Genomic DNA, 21527 nt, shown 5'->3' on the forward strand with positions numbered 1-21527 from the left:
CGGCCCGGGGGCGGGGCGCGGGCGGGGTGCGGGGTCAGCCGGGCTTTCTCCGGGCTGGAGCCCGGGGGCGGGGCTCCGTGGGGGGTTTCCAGCCGCGCGGGCCTGGGGGCGGGGCGCAGACTGGGGTGCGGAGCTCAGCCTGGGGGTGTGGGGCGTGGCTGGGCTTCTAGCGGGAGCCCCTGGGCTGGCCTGAGGAGGGGTACCCCGCGCGCGGGAGGAAGAGACTCCAGACAGGCTTGCGTGGCCTGGAGGCAGAGCCCCTGCGGCTTCGTCCGTGTCCACGTGCGGGTCTGAGCGGGACACCGGCGCTGGGGCGCGGACTGCGGCCTACCCTCAGGCCAGGGGAAGCAAGCCCAGAGAGGCACAGCGCCTCGCCAAGGTCACACGAAGAACACTTGTCTCCTTTGCTCCGCCTTCGGGGGACTCCCTCCCTGCTACATCGCGTCCTGAGTCACCGCTGGCCCTGCGTCCCCCCCTCCAGGGAGGAGGTGCAGTCGGGCTGACGAGTGACCAGCACCGCATCCTGGACAGCCAGAGGGTGTGGGGGGTGAAAGCCCGGAGAAGAGAGACAGAGACTTGCACGTTCCCTGTTTCTGGTCTGTTTTGATTGCAGGAATAAGTTGGGCTTGTTGAGAATCATCCAGGTAATAAGGTAAAATTAAAAGATAAGAAAAGCAGAAACTGAAAATCCCCAGGAAGCTGACCCTCAAACAATAGCACAGTCACTGGTGTGCGCTGCCCGGTGGACTTCTCCAGGGAGGGGCTGGGTCCCGCCCCATTCTGCGGCATGGACATGCCACATGTATGCCTCAGCCGCCCCTTTGTTGTGGAACATCGAGGTTATTTCCAAGTTCCAGCTGTTAAGACAGTAAGTTGTTTGAAAAAGGCATTCTACAGGGGTGCCTGGGCTGCTCAGTCGGGTAAGCGTAGGACTTGATTCTGGCTCAGGTCTCCATCTCACATCTGGTTTGTGGCATTGAGCCCCATGTTGGGCTCTGTGCTGACAGAGCGGAGCCTGCTTGGGATTCTCTCTGCGTCTCTTCTGCTTGCACACAAATGCTCGCTCTCTCTCAAAAATAAATAGATAAACGTTTAAAAAAATACATGATATTCCCTTTTACTATGGAAATCCAACTAGTAGACCCACAGGCAAAACAGGCTTAGGGAAGCTGGTTTCACCACCACCCTGGTGTCTCTGGTGCCCTGTCTTCCCAGTGTTCCCAGCATTCCTCGGGGGACCGCTTGACACCGCATTTCCAGCATTTTCTTGCCGTAAAGGACATAGGCTTTGGATCCAGCACCCAATAAACGGTGACTTTCATCACTGATGTTGCACAAGCCTTGTGACCATATTTTAACAATTGACATATAACCTGGGTTTGTTCAGGAATCTTCTGTCATGGGCCTTACGGCAATTTCAAACATGACTGCTTTTAAAATTAGTGATTCAATGACCATCTTCATCTTTAAAGGATGATTTCTTCCACCAAGGATGTTTCTCTGGTCCTCGGACCTCTTTTAACTACCATCCCCCTCACTGGGTGACTTGGGCCTTCTCTCCTGCCACCTGGGTCTGCCCTAGATGGCTGCTTGGGGACCTGGCCTCTGGGACACGGAGGGGCTCTCCTCCTGTCCCCTGTCCCCCCCACCCCCCGTGCTTGGCACAGCACGTGCACATAGTGGTGCCAAGAGGTCCTGGTTGATTTGAACTCAGAGCCCTCCCCTCCTCCTTAGCCTCTCCCAGCCCCCATCAGGGAAGTGTCCGCTCTGAAGGAGCAGAGATCGCTGGTCTGGGCGTGGGAGCACCGTTCAGCTTCCTTTCTTTGGCCTAGACACACCCACAGCAGGAGCTGGGTCCCTCATTTCCCCGCCCCCCAGCTCCAGTGCCTCCCTGAGGCCCCGAGGTGGGTGGGTGCTGTAGAGGAAGGGGTCCTAGCTGACCCACTCAAGCTGCCACTGGTCAGCGCCTGCACTGGGGAGCATGGCAGCTGAGGGTGTGGGAGCCACTCACCACCCTGGGCAGAAGGTAAACGTCCTGCAGAACTGCCGGGGTTGGGGAGGGGCTGGGCAGAGACCCCCTCCAACTCCTGGACTGTCTCCATCCCTGGCTGACCCCGGGCACTGGGGCTTAGCAAACAAGCAGGTGCACAGTCTGCCCTTGCGCAGAGGAAGAGCCTGAAGTCCAGGCCCCAGGCTGCTCTGACCGCCTCTGCCAACCTCTGGGGCTTCTCGGGAGCCCTGCTCCAGGGAGCCCCTTCCTTCTCTGAGCCTGGCTTTCCTCAACTGTAAGATGGATGTAACCGGGTGCCCACCTCCCTGGCCGCTGTGTGGGCAGAGGCGGCTGGCAGGCCTTGATGGAATTTCTCCTGCACTTTGACAAAGTTCCCTCCAGACGAGTCCAAGTCCTCGGGCTCCACGTGCCCCAGAAACTGGCTGAGCTGCATTCCAGATTGCCTGGCACAAGGACAAAGGTCTGGGGGGCTGTGGCGCTGACTTTCCAGCCTCGGCCACCTCAAGAGAGAAGGTAAGGGGGAGGGAGGAGATGCCTGCCAGTAAGCCAGGAGCTACGGTCTCATCTGGTTCCTGTCCTCCCTGGTGGCCTCTGCCATCCCCGTTTTACAGTGGAGTAAACTGAGGCTCAGGGAGTCACTGCCTAGGGTCACCTCGGGGACCTCTGGTCACCTGCTGTGTGTGGAGGGCCTCCCAAGGGAGAGGGATGGGATGGGCAGGCAGAGAGGGGACCTTCCCAGAGGAGACCCTGTCCCTCATGTCCTTCTTCCCGCAGATGGGCCGGCCAGGGCCCCGCAGGGAGAAGGTCGCGGACACCCAGCTGTCTGGCGCTCCTGCTGCCCTCCACCATGCCCTTGGTGATGCCATCCTTGGTCCCGAGGACTCAGACCTGGTGCCCTCTGTGACCCTGGCTGTGGCCCTGGTGCTGCTGTTCCTCCTGCTCTTGACTTGGCTGATGTGACACAGGCCCCTCCAGGTCGGCCGCTGCTATGGCTTCTGAGGCAGAGGGTGTGGTATCTGTTGGCTGGGCCTGGGGAAAGTCAGGGGCAGTGCCCCAGGAGCAGAGCCAGGGATGGGGCGAAGTGGGGGAGGGGAGAGAGGTTTGCAGAGGTGGGAGGGTTGAGGTAAGAGAGTGTGGGGCCTTGGGCCAAAACCTGTGGCCTCTGTCTATGGCAGTCCCCATGGCACTCCAGGAGGTCCCCAAGGTCCCCTCACTGGAGGGCAGAAACCCCAATGAGTCCTGGCCTCTGCTGTCCAGTGTTACTACTGGAGCCTCATGGAGCCTCGTGTCTCCGGGTGGCTGCGGTTGGCGGGCTAAGAGCCCGGGGCACCAGAAAGTGCTGTGCCGGATGGCGCTCACACACACCTCATGCAGGTTTGCCCCGGGGCCGGGCTCCTCATATTTGCACGACCATCCTGGCTGCTGCAAATAAAGCCAGATCACCCCTGGTTATTTGTGGAATGAAATCAAAGTGAGTCGGCAAAAAGCTTCCAGCCCAGGCTCCGTCCATGAGCGGTTGTGACGGTGGATGTGGGCGTGGCCTGCCACCTAGTGGCTGAAGTAGGAATTGCATCATCTGCTGTGCAATCCCTTTAGGGGTCCTCAGGGCAGAGGAGGTGAAGGTGTTGTATTCCTCAAACTAGAAAACTTTGAGATTATGGGAAGCACACATCCTGTTACTTGGAGAGAACTTCTCTTACAATTTGCTATTTATCTTCGTCCCTTTCATTTCTGTATCTATTACTTTACCTAAAATATATCCGCAGGAAGGGGATGGAGGGGGTGGGAGAGAATTTATGTAGAGGGGCAGGTGGGATGGGGCGGTGGTGATGGGTCACTGCCCAGGGTCACCGGCGTCTTGCTGCCCCACGGTGGCTCTGTCCTGGACCTTGACAAGGGAAGGCACGCGTCGCTGAGGGTGGGAGGGGCGTGGGACCTTCAGGTGAGGACCGGGAGGCACCAGGCCTCCTCTAGCCTCATTGAACAAATACTTATCAAGACACCATGTGCCGGGCAGGGGAAGGTGGCCGGGGGCGCCCAGAGCTCAGGGGGGCTGCCCCCCCCTCCCCGGGAAGGGAAGGCCTCTGCGGCGTGCCCCAGCCACGCTTCCGCTCCAGGAACGACGCTTCTCCTCGCTCCTCCAGCTTCCCAGGGTCAACGCGCGCCCATGTGTCCCAGCTGGCGTGCAGGGGGGCGGCAGGCTCCCTCCGGTCCCGCCGCTGCGTGGGTTCAGCCCAGTGGAGAGGGCAGGTGCGGGGTGGGTGGGGGCTCTGAGCCTCAGAGACTTTCTGGGGTGGAGCGCTGTTGAGGCGGATCCTGGTGGTCTGGAGGGACCTCTTGAAAAGTGGGGGTGGGCAGCCCAGTGCGGTGAGAGCAAAGGCCTGTGGCTGGGCTGGTCAGCTGCACGTCGGGGGGGGGGGGCTCTCAGGAGCTCTGATTGTCAGCTGCCCCCCCTCCCCCCACCGCCCCGCGTGCTGCCGGGAAAGGAGGCACAGCGACTCTGAGACTGCCCTCCTCTGCCCCGCCTCCCCGGCCCCTCCCCCCCCACCTGCGTCCTGCCGGCCCAGCGTGTGGGAGGGGCGGGCGCTCAGGAAACTGCACCTGCAAGGAAAACAGTGCTCAGTGACTCGCCCTGTGATCGCTGCGGTCCCACTCGGGGCTTTTCGTGCCTCCCCGCCCGCCCCCACCCCTTCCAGTGATACCAGGCAGCCAGATGCCCGAGGTTAGGGAAAGATGTGCTTTGGGTGGTTTGAACATCGCAAAGGGTGACAGGAAGGGCCTGGGGCCTGGAGTGGGCCGCAGGAGTCCTGGCGCGGGGCTGGCCACCGCTCCCGAGCAGGCTGTCAGAGCTGCTGGGGCAGGCAGCTTCCGTGCGTGTGTGCGTACACACACGCGGTGTGTATGTGTGCGAGTGTGCAGGTGGGTGCACACGCTCGTGTGTATGTGTGTGGGCGTGCATATGCATGTCCACACGCTGTGTGTGAGTGCACATGCATGTACACAGGCCTGTGTGTATATGTGCATATGTGTGTACACACACGCTGTGTGTATGTGTGTGAGTGTGCAGGCAGGTGCACATGTTTGTGTATGTGTTTGAGCGGCAAATGCGTGTACACACGCTGTGTGTGAGTGCACATACATATACACAGGCCTGTGTGTATATGTGCATATGTGTGTACACACACCGTGTGTGAGTGCATATGCGTGTACACATGCTGTATGCATGTGAAAGTGTGCCCACACACCCCATGTGTATGTGTGCAAGTGTGCATATGCACACACATGCTATGTATGCATGTGCAAGTGTGATTATGGGTGCACACATGCCTCTAAGTGTGCACACACATGTGCACACCTGTGTGCATGTGTTGTGTGCCTATGAGTGCCCACAAATGCGTGCGTGTGAGTGTGCAGTGCGTGTGCACATGTTGCAGTACACGTGTGTGCACAAATGTGCGTGTGCGTGTACTCACACTTGTATGTGCAAGTGTGCATATACATGTACACATGCTGTGTGTGTGTGAGTGTGCATCTGCATCTATACACCTCCACTTGCAGGGGTACACATGTGCTTGGATGCCATGACCATGTGCATGTGCGACATGCATGCACGTAGGCATGTCTGTGCACGTGTGCATGTGTGCATGTACAAATATCCATGGGTGCACGTGTGTATGTACATGTGCACAGACATGTGTGTGTCCATGTGAGTGTGTGTGTGAATGTGCGCTCGTGGCCTCCCCACAGGGGCGGCGGCGGGGGGTCTGCGAGGCCCCGTTAAGCGGCCCCTGGAGGCTCCGGGCTGCCGTAGAGAGCGTGCGGGAAAGAGGCGGCGCTCCGCTCCCCGCCGGTGTCCCTGGGGAGTCACGCAGCCAGAGCCTTCTTTCCTCTGCAGCCCACAGAGGCCGGGCCGGGGGGCGACGCTGCTGTCTCTGTTCTTCTCCGCCCCTTCCTAAAGGGCCCCAGTTTTGTCTGGGGTGGAAACACAGGTCCTCCAGCTGTCCTTGCAGCTAGGTGGCCAAGTGACTCAATTCTGGCCCGGAGGTGTAGGCAGGAGTGTCCAGGGAGGGTCGCGTTTCCTGACTAGAGGTTTGGGGTCCTGCTCAAGCCAGCCTGGCGGGCGCCTGTGGAGAGGTGGGGCTCCAGGCCACGGGGAGCCGGGCAGTGGCCAGGGACCAAGCACCGCCACGGAGCCTGTCCGCCTGGCTCATGTCCTCCGCGAGGGGACGACACAGGAGCCGGTCGGGGCTGTGGGCGCCGGGGGGAAGCCGCCCCCCTCGGCCCGGAGATAGGACAGAGCAGCACATAGACGGCAGGTGAACGGGTTGGCATCCTCCCTCATAACTCGGGCGTCCGGTCCTGAGTGCCAGGCCCCAGCAGAGCCACACTGAAGACGTGGCCGGACACCCCTTGTGGACACCCGTGGGGACCTTCTGGGGGTTCCGGCCAACCCACTCTATCAGGTACGTCCTGCTCGGGGCACAATAGGGAACAGGAACAGGCCAGGGTGAGGCTGCCTCCTCCCCGTGGCTGTCAACCCCTCCTCAGGGCACGCTGTGACCAGTGGCCAGATGCGCCGGGGTCCGCGTCCCCTGCCCGCCTCAGCCAGCGCCTTCTCCGGCCAGCACTCGGCTGCCTTGCTCAAGTACGACGTCACATTTTGTTGCATGGCGGACTCTGTCCTGGCTCGCGGTGTGTAGGTGACAGTCTGGCTCTGGCCGTCCCTGTCTCTCGAGTTTATCTTTGGCCCCCGTGCTGCCGCTTGGACTCCCTGCCAAAAAACCGCTGAGGTTGAATTGTGTTTTGCTGATGGACTGGGAGGCCGAGGGCACCTTGGGGGAGGGCGGTGGGGGCTGGTCCCCGGGGGCGGACGTTTGGGGGTGCCTGCGAGCTAGGGGAGGGTGAGGCAAGCGAGACTTTTCTACAGCTGTCGCTTCTCGGTGTTTCTGAAACACCAGCCTGTGCGAACCTGTCCTGTAACACGGGTTATCTTTCCCTGTTTCGCAGGAGAGGAAAAGGCCGTTACAAAGTCACCCCACGTGCCGTGGGACAGGCTGGCTTGGTCCCGGCGGGCTGTGTTACGGCGCCCACTCACACCTCAGACGCTTCTCCAGTGCAAGGTTGGCAGCGGGACCCGGACCCGTCCTGCCCCGCGGGAGCTCCTGGTCCGCTGGGGGCACAAAAATCTGCAAGACTGCTCAGTGGACCGGGGCAGGGCGGACCGATGGACACACTGGGCTGCTTGGTCCTGGGTTTGGAGGAGGCCGTGGCCAGCAGGGGTGCCTGGAGTGTGAGCCTGAGTGAGGGCCCGTCAAGGAAGAGCAGTCAGGCTTAGAAGAGGGGAGTCTGGCCTGCGTGTGTGCACTGATGCCATGTGTGTGTCTACGTCCCTGCGGCTGCACAGCCTGGGTCTGGCTTCTAGTCTGAACTGCAGACTTGAGGACCAGCAGCAGAGGCCCCCCGACCGCTGGGAAGCTGAGCTGCGGCCGACTTGGCCTTTCCTTGGGCAGAGTTGCAGTCCTGACTGGCCGGGCGGAGCAGCGGCCTGGCCTCGGGGGAGGGCTCCTGGGGCCCGGCCACAGACGGGGCGCGCAGTCCTGCCGCACGGGCCCCCCTCCACCCCGGCTCGGCGGGGGCTGCCTGTGTGGGATGAGACAGGCTCCAGAAAGAACACTGGGCCCCAGGCTTAGGAAGGTGCTAGAGAGAGACAGCGAGGCGGTCGGAGGAGTGCCCGGGCCTGCCGGGAGATGGACGTCGGTGCACACGCGGAGGGCACAGCGGCCAGACCATGGGCTCTGCGCATCCCCCGCCTGCCCTGTCACTTTCTAGCTGGCCCTGACCGTGGGCGCGGGCCTGCCCTGCCCGCACTTCCGGTGCCTGATCTGGGATGGCGTCGGGGGAGGCATGAATGAGTTCACACTGGGAGCCGGCCTCGGGTCAGGGTCAGGGGAAAGTGTTTCGGATTCCAGGTGATTAAATGGTCTTTTTATTCATCTGCACGCTTGAATTCTTCTACGACACTCATGCACAACCGGGGCCGTGTTTGAAAAGGTTAAATGGTCGCTCTGAACAAACCGGAATCATCACCTGTGTGTTGCCTGCGTGGTAAAACATAACGAAAAATGAAGCAAACAAGAAACTCCACATCTGCCAACCCTGCCGGGGAGGAACCAGCCCAGGGGGATGGGGCTGTGCGTGCGGACGCACCTGTGGGTACAGGAGTGATGAACGGAGGAAGGGGTTCAGGGAAGGGCCGAGTCTTGCGGGGGCGTGTAGGATGTGACCAGTCAGGGAGCAGAGGTGTGCACCTAGGTGTGCAGGAAACAGCCCATGTGCGCGCACACACACACAGGTCCCTACGTATTTGCTGGGGGTGGGGGTTGCAACAGGAGAAGAAACCGGAGAGCAGGCGAGGCCAGCCCAGCAGTGTGACTTTGGAAGCGGGACGTGAGCCGAGGGAGAAAGGCAGCCCGGCCCCAGCCTGTCACCGGGCAGGGGCTGTAGTAGAGACGGCTCACCAACAGGGGTCTCTGGGCATGGTGGCCGGTGTGCGGGCTCTGGGGACAGGCTTCACCAAGTCCTCAGGTCTCAGGGTGGCTCCTGAGTAGGGCAACAGGAACCAGAGTGCAGGGTTCCGGAAGCTACAAACCCCTCTTCAGGCTTCTTCTCGGACCAATTGGGACGCCAGCACAGGGCCCTTCCCCACAGAAGCCACCCAGCCAGGGAAACCTCCAGAGGAGAAGCCTCCCACATTCCTTTGGTTTGGGACCAGAGATGTCCTCCCCCCCAGGCTGGAGGCGGGCAGGGGACTGCTTCGTCAGGCTGGGATGGGGGCCAGCCGGCCCCGGGACACGCCGTCCCCTGGCCTGGCCTCCTGGAGCGGGGCCCGTGCTGGGAACGGTGTCCGAGCCCGTGTTCCAGGCGAGGCCGGGACAGTGTCCTCAACACAGCTGTGCCCAGCTGTTTCCTGAATGACATCGTCCAGAAAGTCCAGCCCTCCCCGGCAGCTCTGCTGAGCAAGGGACACAGGTGTCAGGGCCCTTTTGGGGGACCTATGACCTTTGGGGTCACAGGACAGAGGCCAAGACCTGTCTGGCTTGCAGAGTTCTGGGAAAAGTGCTGACTTCCTGGTGCACTGGGTCGGGGTGGGGTGGGAAGTTCAGGGGTATTGTCCCCAGCCCGGTCCTGGGGACGCCTTCGCTCAGGCTTGTGGAGTTAGGAGAGGCCCTGTCTTCCCATGGAAGGGCTCATAACTCCCTCCTCATGGCCACCAGTGTCCCCCACAGAGAAATGCCAGCAGCCTTACAGGAGGGGTCCCAGCTTTGAGGTCCAGCCGGAATGGCCAGCGTGGGCGCCGGTCCCTCCGGGAACGTGGAGCCTCCGACCGCCACCCTTGCCCTCTGCAGAGTCATCTGCAGACTTCTCTCACTGCCACACCCGCTCCCGCTGGCATATGGGCTGCTGTGGGCAGCGACGTCCCGTCCCCCTCCCTGCCGTAGCTCCGGTGCCCCCGCAGTGCCTGGCATCTCAAGGAAGCTCAACCATTATTTGACGAAAGAATACACTCACCAGTTACTAACTCATTTGCCGACAGAGGCAGATGGAAGTGCGTAGACCCTGCAGTCAGATGGTCCTGGTACGGAGGCCAGAGTCTGCGACTTACTGGCCATTGATTTAATGTCCTTGTGCCTCTGTTTCTATCACCTATAAAATAAGGGTAACAGATTTCTGTTCTTCTGAACATGAAAAGCGGCTACAAATTCGGGATAGAATAAAAGATGCCACCTTGAAAGGTATCTTCATTGGCTGGGGGGTGCAGAATCCTCGGGCCAGGATGGGGACAGGGGGCCCCCAAGGAGGAACGTGAGGCACTAAAGCCACCAAGCCACATCCAGAACCAAAGCCTGAATGTGCTCTTGCTAAACCAGAGACCCGTACCCGGCAGGCACAGACCTCCGGGCAAAGCACACGGCTGCCTGGAGCAGAGCTTTATCAAGCGGGCAGTTCGGGGGCTGGTGGTCTTGAGCTGAGGAAAGGGAGTCCCAGGAATTTGGCTGTTGGCAAGTTGTCTGCTGCTGATTGGCTGACTGAAGCAAGTCGTCTGCCGCTGATTGGCTGACTGAAGCAGGTTGTCACCAGTAGCTTGGGGGCAATTTGAACCCGGTTCTGGTGTTAACTGGTTGGAATGGGCAAAGAGCAATCAGTCCTCTCTTTTTGATTTTTAAAAAATGTTTATTTATGTTTGAGAGAGAGAGACATAGAGACAGAAAGAGGGAGAAAGCAGGAGCGGTGGCAGAGCCCAGAGAGTGGGAAACAGAATCGGAAGCAGCTGCCAGCACAGAGCTGGGTGCAGGGCCTCATGAGATCGTGACCTGAGTGGAAGTCAGACGCTTAACCGACTGAGCCACCCAGGCACCCCTGTCCTCTCTTTTTGAATACGAGGACTTGAAACTTTCTTGTTCCCATAGGTAAAATGGAGCATCATATTTTGGCTCCCTTTGGGGCTAGGGACAGAAGACAAAGCCCTAGCCCGGCCAGGCCACCTCCCCTCTGTGAATACAGGATCCCCAGGGACTCTCTTCGCTGTAAGGCGAGCTAGAAAACCCATCTGCTCTGTTGGTGTCCTGTCAATGGGGCTCGTCTGGAGCCCTGGTGCGGAGGAGAGGAGGAAAAATGCTCTGGAAATTCGTAATTGCAAGCTGGCCCCAGGTGTGTGCAGCCTGGATTCACACTCCCTCACGTGTCTCCCAACCAAGAGGTTTTGGTTTAAAGGATTCTCAGACTGGGAGAGTCCCAGCTGTGTGGCCGAAGCAAAGGCAAGCACTTTCCAAAGGCATCAGCCTTTCTGTCAGGCCTCTGAGGATTTCCACAAACTTCCACAGCCAATGAGCAGTTCAGAGTCAAAGTTCACTAGGACCCCAAGGAAACAAGGCGCCATGAGGAAAAGCTGACAGAGACAATAGGCAGTAGAATTAGATCAGCAAAAAAGTTCACATATCAGGAATAGCAGACCTAACACACGGAATGAACATGTCTTATAGAAGAAATGAGAGGGGCTTGGATACATTAATAAAGAACAAGCATACTCAAAAAAGTAAAACAAACAAACCAAAAAAAAAAAAAACAAAAACCCAAAAAAACATGATACTTGAAATTAAAACCAAAAGGGTGATTTGAACACAATCAAAGAGGGAATTATTGAACTGGAGGAGAAGACAAAGGAAGTTAGGAAAACCGCACTGCCGAGGAACAAAGATCTGGGAAATGTGAAACAGCGTGAAAAATAAAGGGGGAAGGTACACGGATCACCAAGTGGGTTTTTAAATATTGAGGAGAGATCGGAGAGGGAGAGGGGTGATTGAAGAGAATTAAGGCTGTAACTGTTTCAGATCTCGTGAAAGACGGCCACCCACAAATATAAGAAGCCCAATGTATGGCAAGCAAGGTGGGTGGGAAAGGGGTCCACACCTCGTCACTTCACAGGAAAGTGCTGAGCACCAGGAGCAGAGAAGACTTGGAAGAGAGTTGGAGAGAAAGTGAAGAGAACCTTTCCATTTCTCTTCAGGGGCAGCAAGGGGAGCTCTAAAAAAAATAATGTCAAAACACAGGCAGGAAATGACCGTCAGCCTAGCAGTTAATGTTAGTGAAAGGGGGCAAAAATCAAGGCCATCACAGGCAAAGAGAAATCAAGAAACTGTCCCACAGACAACTTGTACTTGAGGAAGTTCTAAAGGAGCAGCAGAAGGGAAGGGGCTCAGAGAAGGCTGTGCCGGTGGGCAGATAGGAGCAAAGACAGATGGTGGCAACGTCCTGTGGGCTTGAAATGAAGACAGAGCAGAAATACAAGGTAACGTGGCCTTCAAGTCAGGACAGGAGAAACTGGAAAAGAAGAGGTTCTAAAATCCTGTGAGGCTCAAGAGGAAGATAAAAGAATTAAGTTCACATAGAAGTTGAAAAGCAGCCATGGAAAGACTAGAAGCAAAGTGGATGCATTCCAAACCAATCAAGAGCAAAGCAGGATGAAAAACCCAATAATCCAAAAGAAGCAAGGCGGGAGAGAAAAAGAAACAGAGACAAGGCAGAACAAATAGAAGAGACCAAGAAGGTGATCAAAATTAATCCAAACACACTGGCAGTTACAGCAGACAAGAACTGATCTAAGCGGTACGGTTCAAACACAGTAACTTCTGGTCGGAATGAAAGGACTAAATCCAGGATGCCTGGGGACTCACTCAGGCGTCTGACTCTTGGTTTCAGCTCAGGTCACAATCTTGTGGTTCCTGAGTTTGAGCCCCGAGTCTCTGTGCTGACAGCGTGGAACCTGCTTGGGATTCTCTCTCTCCCTCTCTCTGCCCCTCCCCTGCTCGTGCTCTCTCTCTCTCTCTCTCAACAAATAAATAAACAAACTTTAAATAAAGGACAAAATCCAGCTTATGTTTATAATAAATATATCTAAAACATAAAGACACAAAAGGATAGAGATGAAAAATTTGTGCAAATATTAAGCCAGAGAAAGAAAAGATTATACTTGCATCAGAAAAATATACTGTGTCCAAAACAACAATCAGAAGCAGTCCATTGCTTAAAGATTTTTTTAAAAAAACTTGATTTAGGGGCGCATGGGGGGCTCAGTCGGCTGAGTGTCCGGCTTCAGCTCAGGTCATAATCTCACAGTTCGTGGGTTTGAGCCCTGCATCAGGCTCTGTGCCTGGAGCCTGTCTTCAGGTTCTGTGTCTCCCTCTCTCTCTGACCCTCCCCTGCTCACACTGTCTCTCTCTCTCTCAAAAATAAATAAAACATTTTTAAAAATTAAAAAAAAAGTTTGATTTATTGGAAGACATAACTCTTCTTATGCTGAATATCCCTAGTAACAAACAACTCAAGATATAGAAAGCAAAGTTGGGCAGAACTATGAGAAATAATAAACTCACTGGGAGAATTTTTTGTTTTTAAATATTTATTTATTTTTGGGGGTGGGGATGGGCAGCGAGAAAGGGAGACACAGACTCCGAAGCAGCTCCAGGCTCTGAGCTGTCAGCACAGAGCCCGACATGGGGCTCAAACTCACAAACTACGAGATCATGACCTGAGCCGAAGTCGGATGCTTAACGGACTGAGCCACTCAAGTGCCTTGTCTTTTTGATTTTCTTAATGATGTCTTCTCAAGAACCAAAGTTTTAAATTTTGATAAAATCTAGCTTACTAACTTCTGTCTTTGATGGATCATGTCTGTGCTGTCCTATCAAAGACGTTTGTCTAACCGAAGGTCACTAGGATTTTCTCTGGTGTTTTCCGCGGGTCGCTTTCTGGGTTTTTGAGTGCATTTTGGGGCACGGTGTGGGGAAAGGGGGAGATTTGTCTTGTTTGTGCCACCACACTTTGTTTTAAAGGCAGTTTGTTCCTTGGGCCCCTGGGGGGCTCAGTCGGTTAAGAGTCTGGCGTCGGCTCAGGTCATGATCTCACGGTTTGTGAGTTCGAGCCCCACGTCGGGCTCTGTGAGGGATTCTCTCTCTCTCTCCCTCGCTCTCTCATAAATAAACGTTTAAATAAACAGCGATTTGTTCCTGAGTGCGAGGTTTTATGACCCCCTGTCCGTGGCTCCGGCAACTACTTCGTAAAGCCAACGGGCTCGCCTTGCTGGACGCCTACAGGAAGCTGCCCGCAAACACGCCGGGCCGGGCACGAAAACGGACCGCACGCCGGGGCCCCGAGCCCGTCCCCACCCGTGTTTTACACACTGGCATCCCAGAGAGTGACCTCGGCACCCGGTAGAGATCAGTAACAGCTTGAAATGCCCCCTTGTCCGCAAACTAGGAAAGAAGACATCGTGAGGAACCCAGACAACTCTCAGAGGGCGGTGGGGGGGCCCGAGTCAGCACGCACCGAGCAGGGCGCCCACGTGTCCGGGAGGCACGGTCACGCTCGTGGCTGGCCCTTTTCTTCTATTTAAACAAAAAAATTTTTAAGTTTATTTTTGAGAGCGAGAGAGGCAGGAAGAACTCCAACCAAGCAGACGCTGAGCACAGAGCCTGACGCGGGGCTTGAACTCATGAACCACAGAAGCATGAGCTGAGCCAAAATCAAGAGTTGGACGCTCAACCGACTGAGCCCCCAGGCGCCCTGGGAGACTGGCTGTTTACTCCTTCTGCCACCGGCCTGTTAGGCTCCGTTGCCAATTCATGCAGCGGTTTCCTGCTGCCGCTGCCTGCCCGCTGGTCATGCCCCAGGCTTGGCGGGGGCCCACCCGGAACTCAGGGCAGCGAGGAAGCCATCCCTGCACAGCTGGTCAAGTTTGCTGCCGGCTCACAGAAGGACGGGGTGCCCAGTGGCTTGGGTGGTCCACGGGGCACACCACGCTGTGCCACCACACAGCAGGCCGAGGGGGGCCGGGAGGGACAGTGGACAGGGCGCAGAGCTGGCAGCCCCACAGCAAAGAGGGTGGAGCCCCAGCTCCCTCAGTGTGAGAACTCAGGCACCCTGACGCTTCGCTTCCCCTCAGTCTTCCAGCCTGTGCAATGGGGACAGCCATGGTGGCTGAGGTGCATTAGGCTGAGGACGCGCTCACAGGGCCGAGAGCCCCCTCTCGGCTGTAAAGTCTGTCATGGGGGGGCGTCCACCCCACTTGTAGGATGTGGGCATCGTGGGGCCCCGGAAGGAAGACCAAACATCTGCAGGAAGCAAACAGCTCTGGGGGGCTGAGGTTGTCTTGGGTTCTGCCGATCTGGGATTTCTGGAGCTGGCTGGAGGCCTGGGGCCAGGGACCGCCCCCCTGCCCCCCTCCCCCCCAGCCCTCCCCTCCCAACCCCAAAAGCCGGGGCTGTGGGTCTGAGGTCGGCGGCTTCCTGGAGCCCAAGCTGATAAACGCCTGCTGCTCCGAGGCCCGTGGCTGCAGGGCAGGGGGCCGGAGCTCTGCCAAACATCTTCCAGATGTGGCCCCGGCCACCCGATAGCCTGGCTCTGGCTGGGCCCGCAGCCAGCAGACTCCTGTTCGCCGAGCGATTAGGAAAGCAAACCCGGGCGAAGGCACCGGAGGCCCAGCCTCTCGGAAGGGAGAGGGGGCGGCTGGGCTGATGTCGCGGGCCTCTCCCTTCCCTGCAGCCTTCGGCCGGACAGCCCAGCCAGCCCTGACCCCGGGGTGGCCAGGGGCGGGGCGTCTCGCAGTCCTGCACCAGGGGCGCCCAGGGGCCTCCTCCACAGGGCACACGGGTGGTGACGTGCACCTTCCCTTCCCCCACCCAGATGGGGGCTTGACCACACGGCGCCGGCTTGCCAGTCGGAGCGAGGGTCCCCAGCACCTCCTCCAGCCTCTCTGAGCCAGGACACGTTTTTTGGCAGCCGAGGGGGAGGGGGTGCTGGGTGTGGGGGAGGTGCGCTGCATCCCGGGATGGCCCCAGCTGGAGAAGCGGGGATCCCTGCCTCTGGAGATGTTGGCTGCTGAGGGTTGTCCAAGGACACACGGCCCCAGGAGCGGACACTGCAGGCGTTGCCTTCCCAGTGCTTGGCCCCTCCCTCCTGGTGCTGGCCGCAGGTCAGCGAGGGGTCGAGGCCAAGGCTTCTGAGGTTACGGACCAGCCATTAATCCCGTGTGGGCCCTCCAAGGAGCCATGAGTCTGCCTTCACCGAGACGTGGAAAGACCCACCCACCTGTTGATGAATGTTTGTTACGTGTGTGGAGAGGTGCCTGCGTCCGCCTGCTACAACGGCCCCTGCGGTGCCCAGACAGACCCCACGTGACCTTCCACCCTCTCCCTGGACCACCGCTCCCTTCTCCTTCAGGTCAGCGAGCGGCACACGCTCTGCGGGGTCCTTCCTGACCCTGGGCCCCTCGCTCCCCTCTGTCTCTGCCCTGGGAGCCTGGGCGCCGCCTGGTCCCTGTGAAGGCACGTGTGACCAGCGGGGAGGGGGTGATGCCCAGGCGGCCTCCTCCTCCCTCCACCGTCGGACCTCGAGCTCGCGGGGCCCGCCCAGGCCCACTTGTCCCGGGTCACATGCCTGCGCAGGGACGGTCCCGCCGCGCAGCAGCAGTTCTCTGGCTGCCCTGATGGGAAGGACGCAGGAGGACCTGGGAGACCGGCGCCCCAAGGACGGTCAGACTCAGAACCGTGGCCTGGTGACGCCGCCACAGACGAGGCTCAAGAGCCAAGGATCTGCAGGTGCGCGGCTCAGTCCACTTTGCTTTTCCTAGTTTCCGTCTCAAGCCGCCTCTTCCCGGCGCCTCCTTTGCTTACCTCCTTGATCCATAGTTCTTGCTCCCTAACAGACATTTGGTTTGAAGCATTTCATTTTCTGGGCCTTTGGTGCCATATCCGGGGTGAGGGTCCCCTGGCCGTTTACTTGTTTGCTCCCTGTCCTCTTGCTGGTCTGTGACCACTGACCATGAAAATAAGGCCATTTCACCAAAACTGTGCTAAGTGCCTTGTTTCCAGTGACCTCATTTAACCTCGGCAACACCCATGTGAGGTGGGCGCCTTGCAAAGAGGAAACTGAGGCCGAGAGACCCAGGGGGGGCACAGGGGGCTTGCCCAAAGTCACAGAGGCAGAGCTGGAGCTCACGCCTGCGTCCTCCCCTGCGCACCGGACCCCCCGACCCATACCCCTGCTTCCTCTTTCTGGTGTTTTCTTTTTTCTTTCCCAAGAGCAGCGCCGCCACCGTCTGACTCAGTTCACCCCCTCCAGCCTGAGCGCCGCAGTGTCCCCAGGCAGAGGTGAGGAGCCCCCGTGGAGAGGTGGGGCGACGCGGGCCCAAGGCACTGAGCCATGAGGGGTCCGCGGGTGGCACCCAGCTCGCCAGCAGCCAGCCCCTCCTCCCCCTTCCTGCCGACTCTGCAGAATCGGTCCTGCCCACATACCTGGCCCTCCTCCCTGCAGGTCCGGGCCAAGACCCTGCGGCCGAGCCCAGCGCGAATTCCTGCCGCAGCAGCCGCTTCCCCAACTGCAGTGGCAGCCCCGCCAGCAGGGGTGAGGCAGATGGGGAGCTGTGAAGCCTTTTTAAAAGGGGCAATAAAAGTTTTGGGTTTCAGATGGTCTTGCTGAAGAAGAGAATAACAGAGACAGGAAATGTGGGTAGCAGACAAAGGCCCGGCACACAGACTGCTCTCAGACCCACACGCCCCCTTCCCGCCGGCTCTCCGGGCGGACCCGCCCCGGCTCGGGGCGGCGGAGGGGCCCCTGCGATCGACTGTTTTGTCTGCGTTGTAAGTGTTTATAATACTCATCCCTGTGCCGTTTGCCGCTGGAGGTGTGTGCGGCTCCTCCTCCCGCTGAGCCGTGTGTGTGGGTGTGTGCGTGTGTCTGTGCGTGGTCACATGTGCATGTGTGTATATGCGTGCACTCACGCGTGCATGTGTGTCTGTGTGTGCACGTGCGCATGCCTGTGTGCACACATGTGCATGTGAGTATGTGTGCATGCGTGTGTGCGTGTCTGTATGTGCATGTGAGTCCGTATGTGTGCGAGCGTGTGTGTGCTCCTGAGAGCATATGTGTGCGTGTGTATATGTGCAAGTGTGTGTGTGTGCACACGCGCAAGCAGGAGGCGGCAGGGGCCCGGGTGGGGGGCACACGTGCTCAAGCAGGGCACCGCTGCGCCTGCTCCCTGCTCTGCAGGGTCTGGAGGCCGCGGCGGCGGGGCGCAGGGAGCCCACTGTGACCCCAGCCCCCCCCCCCGGTCAGGGTGGAGACAGTGAGGGGAGAGGGCGTGTCCTGGGCGCTGCAGCCCCTCTGCCCGGGTCTCTGGCTCTCACTCAGGACCCCCAAGCCTGCGTGTCCGGGGAGTCTGCTTCGGCAGACTCGCCATCCTGTGCGGTGGCTGCCAGCCACGCCCCGGGGGATGGGACAGGACGCTGCATCAAATTTGAATCTCAGATCCACAGGGAATCTTGGCATAAGCGTGTTCCTGTAAGTAGGCCCCAAATACTGCCTGAGGCATACATGGGCTAAATCATTATTTTTTATCTGAAATTCATATGTGACCAGGTGTCCTGTATTTTATCTGCAGCCCTACACACGTGGCTACTTAAATTTAAATTAATTAGCTCCCCCGTGGCACTCACCACATTTCAAATGCTCTGCGGCCCTGTGTGTGGCACCAGGTTGGCGTGGGGATGGACGCATTGTCTGCATCATTTAAAGTTCGGGCTTTTAAAACATTTTTAAATGTTTTATTTATTTTTGAGAGAGAGAGACAAAGTGTGAGCAGGGGAGGGGCAGAGAGAGAGGGAGACACAGAATCGGAAGCAGGCTCCAGGCTCTGAGCTGTCGGCACAGAGCCCGATGCGGGGCTCGAACCCACGAACCGCGAGATCATGACCTGAGCCACGGTTGGACGCTGAACCACGGGAGCCCGGCGCCCCGCCCCCCCCCCATCATTAAAGAAAGTTCTACCTCACAGGCTACAAGGGGCTGCCCTCATCCGGGGCTCCACTTCCCGGCCTGCGCTGGAGTCAGGACTCAGGCTTCCCACATCAGGGCTGGGCCGAGGGGTGAGTCCTGTCCAGAGCCCAAGGGGGTCCTTCCTGGCACTGGGCGCCATGACTGCTGGGTTCTAGAGCATGATTACCCTGCACTCGCGGACACTGGGATTCACCGGCACACTTCTTCCTTTTTAGTCTTGAGGTGTAGGGCTGGGGTTCCAGCGGCCTCCTCTTTCTGTCCCCCTCCCGGGCACTCTGCTCCTGGCCCTTGCCTGGAGCCCCCACGCTGTCCGAGTGAGCTTCGAAGCAGAGGAAGATGCCGCCAGGGGGAGGGCTGAGACCCCGGGCACAGCCATCGCTCAGCCCGCAGGGCAGTGTCCCCGGCACCAGGGCCGGCGCCGACCTCCGGCTCTCAGCGTCCTCATCTGCCCCGAGGGGCCTCCTAATTGTCCACGACTTACAGACTTGGTTGGGCTCCCAGACAGCCTCATAAATCAGCGTGGCCACAGTGAGCAGCCTGTTAGTGCGGCCCTTACACACTTGGCAGGCCCCTCGCCTCCCCCCTGCGCGGGAGCATCCCGCTGCCTCCAACTTTCCAAGTGCTGCCACAGAGCTGGAAGCTGGGGAGGTGCTCCCTGGGTGTGGGGGAGGGGGAGGGGGGATGGGAGGGAGGGGGTGGGGAGGAAGGCCACTGGCAGAAGCCGGCCAGTTTCCAAAGCGATGCCCACAGGCCCCCCGCATGGTCCCCAGAGCCTTCCCTTCCTGCCCGGCGTCTCCCTTGTGGTGACGGGAGACAGGCCGGGCCGGACGATGCTGTTTCCTGGGCGCCGTATCTCTTCAAGGTGTGAGGATGCACGTGAGGTGTGCATGTGTGTACCCGTGTACCTGCGAGTGTGAGCGCGTGCATGTGCGTGCACACACCCCTCCACCGGACCGGAAGCTGACGGAGCGGCCTCTGCCCCTCCCTGCGCTGGGGCAGGCCATGCGGCACGTGACCGGCTGGGGGGATGGCCCCAAAGCTTCGTCAGCTGCAGCCTGCTCCCCGGGGCCCGGCCAGGACTCCGAGGGCCGTGAGGACAGCCCCGTGGCTGCCCTGTCGCCCACAGTCTGTAGGGACAGGAAGGGGCCGAGCCAGAGCCAGGCTGTGGACGTCCAGGCCCCACACGTGGGACCTCTGGAGAGTCAGGGAGGCAGATGGACCGGGGGTGTCTGGCTGAGGGGCCGGCCTTGTCCCCGGCTCCCTCCCCCGGCCCCCTGAGGTGAGCAAGAGGTGACTCCAGGACACACAACTGCGCCCTGTGCCTCTGGGTTGGGCGGGCGCCCTCTGGAAACGCGAAACAGGCCCCTGACCGGTGTAGGTGACTTCCTGCCTGACAGATGTGCCCGCAGCATTCGGGAAGCTGGGGAGGGGGGCTCAGGTCTGTGAGGTGAAGTCTGGGAGGCCTGCTCCTGCCCTCCCCCCACCCCCCGGGGCCCAGGGCAGACAGGCCGTGGGCGGGAGCCAGCCGCCTTCCCTCGGCACCGTCGGGCACTGCCCGCCTCCGCTCCGGCGTCCCTGAGCCCAGGCCCCCTTCCCATGCTGGCCGTTAGCCCAGGGTGGAGCCGCCCGGAGGGCCAGCACAGGTGCTCCCGCCGGGCCCCTGGGGTGGCCGCAGAGCGAGGTGGCTGGGTGGCTCGGCCTGGCTCCGCGCTCCCCGGCTCGGGCCCCTTGGCGCCTCGGCCCCTGCCCTCGGGCTCCTGTCTGCAGGTGGAGTGATGCCCCTTCAGTGCAGGCCTGTTCTAGGAACGGGACAAAGCCACGGTTACGCGCTGCTGGCACACAGGAAGGTCAGGTGCTGAGGAACTTCCGGTGCGCTGCTGCGATTGAAATGGCTTGACTCAGGGGCCCGGCTGGAGGCACGGCCAGCAGGCCTGGGCCAGGGACAGAGCCGGCCCCCACCGGCCTCCGCCTCCTGAATGGGTCTGCTCAGAGCCCGAGGTCACAGGACAGAGGTGACGACACCAGTGTCTAGGAGGAGACAGGCAGTGTGAGGGGGACACGGGCAGAGCCCCTCTGTGACTGCCTGAGGAGCGAAGGGGGCTGGGGGGGGCACATGTCGGCTCTGGGGTCCTGCGGACACAGGCTGGTCCTGACTGGGCGGTGGGGCGGGGGCGGGGCGGGAGTGCTTCTCTTTCCGGCCGCTGATTGGGCCCCACAGAAAGCTAATAACTGGGCTCTGGAGCAGCCCTCAGCAGGGTGCTCCCCAAACCCCTGGGGGGCTCTCGGGCTCTGAGGCGGGGCTGGGGGATGACAGGGGTCTCTCTCCAGGCTCAAGATGGGGCAGGGCAGGGGCCTGCACGGGGCGGGGCGTGGAGTCAGACACAAGTGCAGCAGAGGGTGGAGCAGCTCAGCTTGGCGGGGGCCCCGGCGCTTCCGGCCTTCTTGTTGACCTTGGGCAGCAAGAGGACGAAGGACATGGCCAGTGCGCAGTGGTAGGAGCTGTGGACGTAGGTGTAATCCCAATCCTGCAGGGGCGGGGGGGATCCGTCTGTGGCCCCAGCCCCCCCCACCCCCAGCCCTCCGGGCCCCTGCTTGCACAGCCAGCTCACCAGGGCACCTGCCGTCACCACCCCCCCCCCCACCTTGGCCTCCTCCAGGTACCCTCTCTTCAGTGTCAAGCCCAGGCCGTCTTTCCTGATAGCAAACCCCACTCGCCAGGCCTTGGACAATGAGCGGGCGACTCCTCCCCGCCCCCTCCCACCTCCCTCCTCCCTGCAGGGGCCCCATCTGCGCCCCGAGCTTCACCTCAGGTTTGTGCAGACAGCCATCACCCCGGTGCTGGGGCTGGAGCGTGTGTGGTGGGTGAGGGGCTCCTGGGGGGACAGAAGGGCAGCAAAGGGAGGCCGCCCCGAGGAGGCCCTGGCGTCATACCTCGAAGAAGAATCGCAGCATGAGGGCCAGCGCCCCGAAACAGAGCCCGGGGCCTATCTGCTGGGTGTAGACGCTCTTGTCGGGGTACAGGGCCTTCTTCTCCTTCATGCGCTGCAGCTGCGGGGGGAGTGGTCGGTGATGTGGCGGGGCCGGCAGGAGGGCCGGCCCTGGCATGCACCCCGCGAGTTCGGGGAGA

At 59.9% G+C, this 21527-nt stretch overlaps 1 protein-coding gene and 2 long non-coding RNA genes across 3 annotated transcripts in view; 1 reads left to right on the forward strand and 2 right to left on the reverse strand.

The window, feature by feature from the left end:
- Positions 1 to 2460: 2460 nt before the first annotated feature.
- LOC115275797 lies at positions 2461 to 8004 on the forward strand. The gene is made up of 3 exons (XR_003901757.1): positions 2461 to 2524; positions 2786 to 2986; positions 7019 to 8004. It is a non-coding gene; the product is annotated as an uncharacterized LOC115275797 (long non-coding RNA).
- LOC115275795 lies at positions 7988 to 17100 on the reverse strand. Its single transcript, XR_003901755.1, has 3 exons — positions 16861 to 17100; positions 9581 to 9715; positions 7988 to 8109 (listed from the first exon to the last, which is right to left on the reverse strand). It is a non-coding gene; the product is annotated as an uncharacterized LOC115275795 (long non-coding RNA).
- A 3675-nt stretch (positions 17101 to 20775) lies between these two features.
- MYMK (myomaker, myoblast fusion factor) overlaps positions 20776 to 21527 on the reverse strand; it is a 7782-nt gene continuing 7030 nt past the window's right edge. The window contains exons 4-5 of the mRNA XM_029919534.1: positions 21332 to 21448; positions 20776 to 20925 (exon numbers count right to left, since the gene is read on the reverse strand). Of these exons, the coding sequence (XP_029775394.1) occupies positions 20776 to 20925; positions 21332 to 21448 (267 nt within the window). The remainder of the gene's footprint in view (positions 20926 to 21331; positions 21449 to 21527) is intronic.

Source organism: Suricata suricatta, chromosome 13, assembly GCF_006229205.1.
Source record: "Suricata suricatta isolate VVHF042 chromosome 13, meerkat_22Aug2017_6uvM2_HiC, whole genome shotgun sequence".
Lineage (NCBI taxonomy): Eukaryota > Metazoa > Chordata > Mammalia > Carnivora > Herpestidae > Suricata > Suricata suricatta.